The 10,876-nt window shown below is 37.5% G+C and overlaps 1 protein-coding gene across 1 annotated transcript; it reads right to left on the bottom strand.

Annotated features, from left to right (window-relative positions):
• Positions 1 to 287: 287 nt before the first annotated feature.
• LOC115879590 lies at positions 288 to 8,207 on the bottom strand. Its single transcript, XM_030896484.1, has 4 exons — positions 8,144 to 8,207; positions 6,961 to 7,280; positions 2,092 to 2,164; positions 288 to 2,050 (listed from the first exon to the last, which is right to left on the bottom strand). The coding sequence occupies exons 1-4, from the start codon at positions 8,205 to 8,207 to the stop codon at positions 288 to 290; spliced, it is 2,220 nt and encodes a 739-aa protein (XP_030752344.1).
• Between the last annotated feature and the right edge of the window lie 2,669 nt (positions 8,208 to 10,876).

A 10,876-nucleotide genomic window follows, 5' to 3' on the forward strand; every position in this document is an offset into this window, starting at 1 on the left:
AGTAACGCTGTCGTAAAGAGGCTAAAATTAGTTAGCCCTGCGTGTAATTGTTTGTGATGCTGATCGAATACTATCAGTCCAGTCATCGACGTCTTTGAGAGGTAAAAGTATGGAAATTTGGACATCGTACGCTCTCTGTTGGAATTATGAAGTTCCCACCCACGCGCAAAATACCCGCTGCATCGATAAAGGGATCAAGTGACCCAAGCGTACTTTTCGTTTTGGTAAATCGTTATCTATGTATAGCTAGTATTTCGTCTTTGAACCTTGGGCTTGCATAACCTTTATCAAAACAATGCTTCGTCAAATTCTGTATTTGATATGTCACCAAAATTCCTGTTACCTACCGTACACCTGGAGTTTTTACTAAATCTAAAGCATAATGCTACAATCCGAACTAATTTATATAATGAAGAATACCGTGTAAAAATTTCAGAATCGATAAGTACGCTGGTAAAAGTAAACTTAACATTTCGTTGTTCAGGAATAGAACTTGTATACATATTATGCTCAGTTTTTGGCCATTTGTCTAGATTATCTCTAAGCCATGGAGGTCCTAACCACCACAAATCTAAGTTTTTAAGCAATATAGGTTGTGTGCCTCTCGATATGATGTCAGCTGGATTGTCGGCAGATTCAACGTGTTTCCAATAATAACCTGTAGTGAGTTCTTGTATCTCTGCGACTCTATTAGCCACGAAAACCTTCCACCTACTTGGCTGTTCCGCAATCCACCCCAGCACAATTGTAGAGTCTGTCCACAAATATATATCATCAGGACTTATATCTAACGCAGCAATAACCTTTTTTGTTAAACGAGCTAATATCACAGCTCCGCATAGTTCCAAACGCGGTAAACTAATCTGCTTTATCGGAGCTACACGAGACTTGGCACAAATCAGACGTACTAGAATGTTACCAGCTGCATTAATGGAACGAAGATACAAACAGGCACCATAAGCTTGCTCACTGGCATCAGAAAACCCATGAATCTCAAATCTAACAGCATCTAATATTGCAATTTGCCTGGGAATCCTGATTTCATTAAGACATGCAAATTGCTTATAAAATTCATTCCATGTTGTAGCCAAATCTATCGGAATTGTTTCGTCCTTAAGTAATTTCAACTGCCAAAGTCTTTGTAGCAAAATCTTTGTTCTTATGATGACAGGACTCAGTAAGCCTAACGGATCAAATATTTGTGATGTTATCGACAATATCACACGCTTTGTTACATCAGCATAATTCATAAATCGTTTCTCCACTACATATTGCAACGCATCAGAATTTGCTCTCCAAAATATTCCCAATGTTTTATTGCATTCATTGTCTGCTATAATATACCCCATATTATCTGCTTTTTCAAAGGGAAGACCATCCAGTACTTCTCTATAGTTGGAAGACCATTTTCGTAATGGAAACCCGTATTTACTAAGTTCTTCATAAATGCATTTTGCTATCTCTATAGCCTTTTCAACTGACTCTACACTTAAGATTAAGTCATCTACATAAAACTGTTTTCTTATTATCTTGCTTATCTCTGGTAATCTATCTTCAATATCTAAGGCAATCTGCACGAGGCATCTAGTCGCTAAAAAGGCCGCAGGTGCAGTACCATACGTTAATGTATTTAGTCTATAATGTTCAAGCTCTGAATCAGAATCCGCGCGCCACAATATTCTTTGTAAGTCACGCTGCTGAACATCAACATTCACCTGTCGGTACATTTTTGTAATATCTGCTGTCAATACTACACTATGTTGTCGAAATCTAATCAAGATATCAAACAGATCATCTTGAATACATGGCCCAACCATCAATACATCATTTAATGAAAAATTGCTAGAGGTTTTTGAACTAGCATCAAACACCACACGTAGCTTTGTAGTAGTACTACCTTCATTTATGACACCGTGATGTGGTAAATAGCATATATTATTTAGAGAATCATTCTGAATCTCAATTTTACTCATGTGTCCCAAATCGATATATTCTTGAATAAATGCTGAATATTCTTCTTTGAGGACTGCATTTTTCGCAAACTTCTTCTCTAAAGAGTAAAAATCTACTTAAAGTATTTTCAAGAATTACCTAACTTGCTGCTATTATCTTTCAGCGGCAAAGCACAAAATCTACCTGTGAACAGTCCTGAGTGACTCCCTATCTATAAAGTGCTCGCAATCTGATTCCTCTTTGAATAATGCGATGTGCTACTCTCGATATGCCAAAATTCTCCAATTGTTCTTGCACATCTTGAGGCTAACAAATGAAACTACTGAGCAGCTGTGCTTGATTTATCATGAATCAAACGTCCCTTGATATATCCAACCGAAAACGCTTTTTTTGTATCAGCGGTTTCCATTACCCAACCTAATTTGCCCTACACAGAGTAAGTTAAAAATAAGTCAGCCCCCTATTAAACATCTATTTTTGCCGACCTGTTAAACTCTGGGTCCGCTAATTTTAAATTAGACGTATATTTATAGCGGACGCCTCAAAAGATTGTACCGGAATATATGTGATATTTTTAGAACCAGAAAAGAAGTTGCTGTAAAGTTATTATAACATGATTTGATATGATTCTGTTTGACTGTCGATTTTGCAAGCATTTGATTAACTCCTGAAATAGGTATATCTATTGTATTTGTCTTTAATTTTAGTTTTCTTACCAACTCAATTAGAAATAAAATTCATTTGAGAGCCACTGTCTAACAACGCTCTGCACTTACATAGTTATTTTATTATCTTTATGTAAATAAGCGCAGACAAAATAGTTTGATTCAGCCTCTTTTTGGATTACTTGCAAGAAGTTTTCGGCAGCGAACTGCTCCTCTGTTGCTTCCCACCCCTGTCTACACACGCATGTACCAAACTGCTTCTTCCGGTTTGTTTTTTCTCCCTGACTCTATATTTCCTTAGACTCCACCAACTCGTCCGTTCCCAAAATTTTGATTTATTTGCTTCTTCTAGATGTAATAAGCTATTATGCCGACCCCCGACACCTTTACAACCACTTCTGCCCGACATCGCCTGCTGTATGACTAGATCGTAAACAATTGAAACAGAGTTTAAGTTTTTAATTTCCCCGAGTCTCCGAAACCGAAAGTGCTAACAATTTTTGACAAAAGTATACAAAGTGTGATCCCTTGCAAAACTCGCACTTTTACATTGGATCCTCCTACCGCCGCGCGTAAGCCCCACGAATTTTGACTACCGCTATAACCTTGTTTAATAGTCCCCTTGTATTACTCTCAACAGTTTCTAAAATATGACATTTACGTTTAAAAATTAATAAAATTAGATAGTTGTGGAACACCTTAAAATCTGATATGCTTTTTGTTCTATTCCTTTTTTGTTTCTATATCTAATTTCAGCTCATTAGAAAAATAAGCACTCATCCCATGTGTCTACTGGTCTAATATTTTCAGGGCCCGAATGTGCTTTTCAATAGAATCACTTAAATTTAGTAACTGGGAAGATTCTCTACTTACAATCGGCATATCCAATTGTGGCTTAATATGGTTCTTTAATTACAGGTTTATTTTTGAAATCGTTTTTTCATTAAGTCTAAAGTTACTGTAGTTGTCATTTGTTATTTCCAGACAATCCAGGCTTGGCCTCGCCTTCCAGGCAATCCAATAAGTAATAAAATTTTGTATGTTATCCAAACATGGATTATTGTGAACTAGCGTCTGAAACCCCGCCAAAAACTGCAACCACTTCAAAATCACCCCCTAAATTTAGTAAACCTAAGCTGGCAGCTTAGCCCCCAGCCCACTATGAACGAGTTGTTATCTATCCCACTACTACCCCCGACTATTTTGAATTAATGATGATTAGTTAAACTCTGATTGTGCTCTGCCTTAATTGATATTGCGAATGTGCCCCTTGGCCGTAGCCAACACAATAAATGCTTTATTGTTAAAATTTTTTCAATTTGTGGACAAAGGTAAACCAAACATAGTAAAAAAAAACAAGGTACAATAAACAACAAACAAAGATAATACAAAACATTATAAATAATATTGTCGTCTTATTGTTAAAATAAACATATATAAATGTTTACAATGTCAAAGAACAAAAAATTAAAAATAATATTCAAAATATTTAGCCAGTTTATAAGAAAATATCAATGACCCTAAATAAATTAATTTCTCGATGTCATTAGTAAATATAGCAATAGCAAACATTAGACCAGTGTTTTCAAGATCAAATTCGATTTTCAATTCAAATATAATTCATTAACGGCGTAGAAAGCCTTGTCTAGTAAATAAGAGTTCAATGCTTTGCGAAATGAAAAAAATGATGTTATGGATTACTGCTGGCAGATTGCATTTTTTTTCTGAGTTGTATAATATGAACTTTTAACTAACTCTGAGCGTGGGGGTAGATAAAGATCTTGCCCGCGTTCCTGAGTGGATATGTGATGGCTTTTTGAGAAGCTGATACATGTTACGTATTAGGCAAACGGATTCAAATATAACAAGGAAGGAAGAGTCAATATTTTACCTCTCTAAAAGCCCCGGCAATGGTTCTGCTGTTTAGTCCCAGTGAATATCGAACAGCTTCCTTCTGGAGCTTGAAAATGTGGTCAAATCTGAGCCGCACAACACGCACCCCAGAATGGAAGGGCATACCTGAGGTGCGACTCAAAAGTGCATAATAAACAGTTCTAGCCACTGACAAGATAAGCTCCCCTAGAAACAGACCTTAATGCAAAACAGGCAGCCTAATTTTTTCGACAAGCTTCGATATGTATGTCCCATTTCAGAGAATTGTCCAAACAAGCCCTAAGAATTTTACGGATTTTACGACGTCAATGGTGGTGTTGTCAAGTACAAAAGGCTGCAACGAGTTTTTATAATGACAAAGCCTTAGTTTTGTGAAATGTTGAGACTCAGAGGCCTGAATCGCACCAAGATTATGATTAAGTTATTTGATATAACCTATGAAGTGCCGCGATGTCCTTGTTGCTCCAAGTGAAGCTAGTGTCGTCCTGCAAAAGACATATTTTGCCACTGATGTTTATGTTAGCAATGTCGTTAATAAAAAAGAAGAAACGCAATAGGGCCAAGTAATTGAGCCTTGTGGTACTCCACATTCTATTGGCTTGCTAGAAGACAACGTATCCACCGTCAGGCTGACTTCTCAGTTGCTCAGATACGTACTCTTAAACCATCTGAGATGATCCCCTGAACCCATAGTGCTGCAGTTTATTAATTAGGATCTTAAGATTTGCTACCAATCGAACGCCTTAGAAAATCACAGAAATGTTGTTGTAGAATGATGTTTAGGCTGAGTAAACTTTATTAAGGAGGGAAAACATAGCGTCATTTGTGGACTTGTTGCTCAGAAATCCAAATTGATATTCAGTAAGTATTTGTACTTAAACAGAAAAGATACCAGCCTGCTTTTAACCAACCTTTCTATGATCTTAGATAGCGTTGAAGGAGTGCACTCATGATAGTTAGAAGCTTCATCTTGTCTCCCTCCTTGCAGTGGAATGATTATTGCCGTCTTAAGACATTTTGGAAAAAAATACCATTTGGAACGACATGTTTATTAAAGCTGTTAGGTGATCAGAGTGCTTCTGGCAGATCTGAAAAACATTTTTAGTTAGCCCGTCGGTCCTAGAAGAGGATTTGGTTTTGATGGTATTAATTGTACTGCGAAGCTCTTTCAAGAACCAAAAAGAACTGTGTAAGTTTACATTTAGAGAGATAAGAAAGTGGATCATGAGGAGGACACATATGGTATTAGTTAAGTTTTCGCTACATTTACAAGCAATTGCTAAGGGTTCTCAGGCAAGGTAGAGATATTGCTAGACGAAGAAGCTTTGTTTCTCAACTCATCTACAAATAGACCATGTTTCCTTAGCAACATTACTAGAAATTGACTATTCTCCTATTATAATAAAGGTCCTTAGTGGCTCTATAGTCTTATGATAAATTTTTCTGTATAGTTTTACGTAATTGTGGAAGAAGAGACTCTCTGAGAATTTTTTTTAAGTGAGATAATGAACGCATGTTTTTAGAAGATATGCGTAGACCTTTAGTGGTCCAAGGTTTATTATGCTTATTTTTATAGGCCTAAGAGGAAAGGATTTGAACGCTAGACTGGTTAATGTTTTTACGAAATAGAAAATTCGGTGTCGACATCATAAGAGCTAGCATCCCAGTTGGTTGTTTTACATAAGTGGCCGAACTTTACATTCTTTCTGAAAATACGGCATAATTTACGAGGGGCATTTTTGATTTTGGACTTTATCGAAAATTCAGTTAAAACTGCTTCATGATCAGAGAGACCCGAGCTAAAGACGTTGCAGGCGATGGAGTTAGATCAAAAGATGACACAACATAGTCTAGGTACTAGAACTGGTATTGGATATTCTGGTAGGTGAGCCTACATGGCCATCTAAAGAATCAAAATGGACTGAAGAAACCCTGAGCAGCACATACACTAAAGAAAGTCAATATTAAGATCACCACACAAAATTAATTTGCTTTTCAAGGGCAGGGACTCAAGCAAGCTTAGTAGATTATGACAGAATAATTGCACGTCAGAGTCAGGTGTTCTATAAATACAAATAATGTAAAGGTCATAAGCATTATGGTGGGACAATGGAAAATTGAATGTTTTCAGATAACAAATCATTGTACCTAGTTACCCTGGAAAGTCGTTGTTTAAAGACACATCATAGTACCTCCATGAGAAAAATACCATCAAATTGGCTACTGTGGTATAATTTTTAATAAACACAGGCTCATCAAAAATTCAACCAGTGCTCAGTTATGGCAATGATATCTGGAAATTCAAGCCCTTCTAGTAAAAGATATAATTCATTCTTATGTCTTAAGGACTGAATATTAATAAGGAAATTCCAGACCAAGCTTGCTATCGCTTAATTTTTCAGAGGGTGCTTGATCCTCTGTTCGCGTCAATCATCCAAAAAATTTTTACTCTTATTTGGGGAACCACTGAATAATATTTGCCATGACTTTCCCTAATTTTTTGAAGCTCTTGGTGAAGGCCTGCAGAAAAGAATGACCTGAAAGCTGAAAGATCTGCATCAACTTCAGTTGAACCAATACCATAGGCGTTGTGGAAGCGGTAGTACAACTTACGCAAGGACTCCAGGTCACTAGGTAGCCCTTCTGATGCAAGCATCAATTTGATGCTGGTACTAGTGTGTCTTTGTGTCTTGTGTCCTAACTGCTTATATTCGTTTAAAAAATCCGCGTATTGTTGTTGTAAATCGGGGTTTTTTGCTAAACGTCGTTCTAAAGATAATAAACAATTTACGGCAATAGAATCACCCACGTTAAATAATTTTCTTTGTCGAAGTTTTACGATGAATCGCCTGTCGGAATCGGATTTTGTAATTTTCCCGAAAATGTTTTTCGCATTCTAATTCTTCGTTACTTAATTTATTTTGTTTATTTCAATATTTCTATTTGCCAAAATTGCTGGAACGTTATTATGCAACATTTTATCGCGTTCTGGTTTAAAGTTAAAAACAATTAGTATTTGCGTTAGTGCGGTGATTTGTCGTTACTTTATGTAAATCTAAAGGTCCTACAAGAACCCAAACTGAATTTGGTGTTCTGTAAAATCGGCGCGTTGTCTCCGAGTATTTTTCGCCACCCAAACAACGGAAAAATATTTCGGTTCCTATTAAATGTCTATAGGCTCTGAATTAAAAAATCAGGATCGGCCAACGTAATATTTGGTGGGCATATTTATTAAAGTAGGATCGAAAGAAACTTGGTGGCAATTTTGTAGTAATTGACTGATTACCAAGACCAATTTTAGCCTGAAACGCATCATTTAACGATCTTATAGTTGTTTTAATTTCTTAGACGATACCCTACAGGACGCGTTATTTATACCTCATAACCGGCATATTTATTTTGTTGCGTGGTAAATTTACTTATTGCAAAGTTCTTCCGAACAAAAGTTTGACTGACTAGCGGAGTCTAATAACGCGCGACACTTACCGTCCTGCCGTTTGAATCTTAAAATATTTGTGTATGCTGTAGCAGCAAAAATCTGCTCGTCGTTTTCACCTTCCTTGCTAGCAGCTGATGCCGGCGGGACTATACGGAGCCGCCTGCATTTCACCGGAATTCGCTTGGCGCGTTACGTAGCGAGCCCTTGTCAGCACTGTTGCCGGGTTGAGCACGTATGTCAGCAGTTTGCTTTCGCATTCCTGTGTACCCTAAAAATTATTGGAAGCGGGAATTTGCAATTTGCGGTGTTATCGTCGTTCATAAGAGTTACAGCGCAAACGTATTATTATTATTTTGCGGATTTCGATTTGTATTATTATCGGAATTACGATTAGTGGATTGATTCGAATTATAATTATAGTCGTAATATTGAGTTGTGCTTTTCGATTGCAAACCTTTACAGGTTTTACTTGTACATTCGTTGAGTTATGCCCGGTTTTCAAGCAGTTCGTACATATTCCAAACGTTTTAATTCGTACCTACTTTTTAACGCAACGCGAGTAGTTTCGGACATTTGTACGTAAATGTGAAGTTTTGGCAAACGAACACTGCCGACATCGTAAAATTGTAACGGTTGTTCTTGCCCTTGATTTAAAGGAATATTTGCGCTGAATGCAAGCAACTCCAATGATTGGGCACTGAGCTTCCGCGATTTTGGGGGTTTCTTTCGTGTGTATTTTTTCGTACATGCTTTGATTTTTATTGTCGATAGTTTCGAGCACTGACATTTGTTTTTAAGAACGATATAAAAGTCTTCGAAGGTAGGAGAATCTTGCTTGTTAAAATTTATCTTTTCGTATTGTTGTTCAATTTTGCGCAATTAGATAGTAATGTATCCCAGTGATCTACCGGTTGTAGACTGGTTAAAGCTCAGAGATTTCGCACGACGTTATCGATAAGTTTACGTAAATTTGGATATGCTTCTTTCGTGATGCTCGGCATTTCGGAATAAATTTTGACGGCCGGATTAACACTCGCTTATTTTCATATCTTTCTGCGTAATAACTTAATAGCTTCGTTATAATTAGATTCGCAAATTTCTAAAGAATGTAATACTTGTGCTGCTTCCCCTTGAAGGCAGGATTGCAGATAATAGAACTTTCTTTGTATTTTTGTCAGTTCAGACTTGTCAACCAGCGCTTGAAAGATCTCAAAAAAAGGCAACCAGTTTTCGTACGTTCCGCTAAAATGTGGCAACGAAATAGACTGTACTTAGCGCTGTTACTACTATTGGGCACGAAGACGGTAAACTCGCGGGTATGCTTGTATTTAAATTTGAATGCACGTCACGATCATGCTGTTCTATTAAATCGTTCGCCAAAGCGGCTGCGTTGAAATATCTGTCTTCAAACAATATTCTCTCTGGTTCCTGGGAGAGGTACCACCTTCAATTTGGTTTGAATAGCTTCAAACTCTGCCCAAGCTGTGTCAGTGTTCGCTTTTCTTACTTTTAAAACCGATATATTACTTTATCGCTGACAAAATTATTAAAGCGTGTTAACGTGGCTTTAATTGGCCCTACGATATACCAATCTTTTTTGATCTCGACTGCCTTCGTGGCGGCATCTTTGGGCTGCTGTATTTTCAGAAGTCGTTCATTTTTTTTTAAATTTTAATTTTTTGAATTTTATCAAATTTAATTTTCGTTATAAAAAACTACATAAATTGCAAAATCTCACTTAAAAATCCACGCCCAAATAAACACTACGAACCCAAATTTTAGCATGCAGATGGGTATATTTATAAGCGGCAAAACTAAGCAGGGATTACTACGGTTAGGATTTATTAAATGAAAGGAAACGACCTGTTAATTTCTGGACTCCTTGCTGCTTGCTGTTCGGCTTGGCAACGTTGTGGCTCTTCCAACAAGGAACAATGGCGCTCGTCTTGACCGGCGAACTTTACGCGTTTACGATTTGTTTACGATCACTTTTCCGATTAATCCGGCTCGAAGGACCAAAATATTTTGTTCAAAGATTATTAGTGGACTGTAATAGGTATGAGTTTAAAGAGGTTTTGAACTTTTCACACTTTTATTTATTATTTTTCAGCGGCGATCGGGCGGCCTTGTGTCTTACTTGAGTTTTGTCTATAAACTGAAACTTTAGTCAGCTGAGCGCGGTTGCCTAATTGCTTGATTGTCTGGTAGATGTCGTTAAATCAATTTAAAATAATTTACAATAAAAATATAGAAACTAGACACTTTGCTTTCAGAGCCTGCAACAACAAAATATTCAGGCTGTCTCATGTAAATAGTTTCGCTCAAGACACAGTTGAGAAAAGCTGTCTGCACATCTAAGTAGTATATTTTTAAATCTAAATTTACAGCCAGCCCTACTAACATTCTGAGAGTTGAATGGCGTACGACAGGTGCAAAAGTATCCGTTTAGTCAATGCCCGCAACCTGAGTAAAGCCTCTAGCAACTAGTCTAGCTGTATGCCTAACACTTTCACTATCACTACACTTCTTTACCTTAAACACTCATTTGCAGTCAACCACAGGTCCGTTCTCGGGTAGGTCAACTAGGTGCCACGTCTCGTTCTCTTCAAATGACCTCATTTCCTCCTCCATGACCTTCCTCCATTGCTCAGCATCAGGCCTGGACAAGGCCTCAGGAACTGTCAACGGTACTGCCTCGAGACTGAAAGACCCTTCCTCTGACTGAGACGGACACAAATGTCACGTAGTCTTCCATCTGCCTCGGCTCCCTGCCTCGTTCTGACCTCCTCAACATGTCGGGCTCTTGGTTGCGCTATACACAAGGAGCCACGAAATCCTCATCACTGGTACTCTCCTCGGTTAAGGTTTCATCTAAAGAAAAACACTCATTAGAACATTGACTTTGATCAAAACTTGATGTGGTCCT

Source organism: Sitophilus oryzae, unplaced genomic scaffold, assembly GCF_002938485.1.
Source record: "Sitophilus oryzae breed Bouriz unplaced genomic scaffold, Soryzae_2.0 scaffold_1582_pilon_pilon, whole genome shotgun sequence".
Lineage (NCBI taxonomy): Eukaryota > Metazoa > Arthropoda > Insecta > Coleoptera > Curculionidae > Sitophilus > Sitophilus oryzae.

Excerpts from the sequence above, each read along its gene's own strand:
- LOC115879590 (XM_030896484.1), bottom strand. The coding sequence starts at position 8,207 with ATGCGAAAGCAAACTGCTGACATACGTGCTCAACCCGGCAACAGTGCT. Across the intron at positions 2,165-6,960 it reads CAGTGGTTCCCCAAATAAGA|ATAGGGAGTCACTCAGGACT; the intron begins GTAAAAATTTTT and ends AGCACTTTATAG. Across the intron at positions 2,051-2,091 it reads AGATAATAGCAGCAAGTTAG|AGAAGAAGTTTGCGAAAAAT; the intron begins GTAATTCTTGAA and ends TTTACTCTTTAG.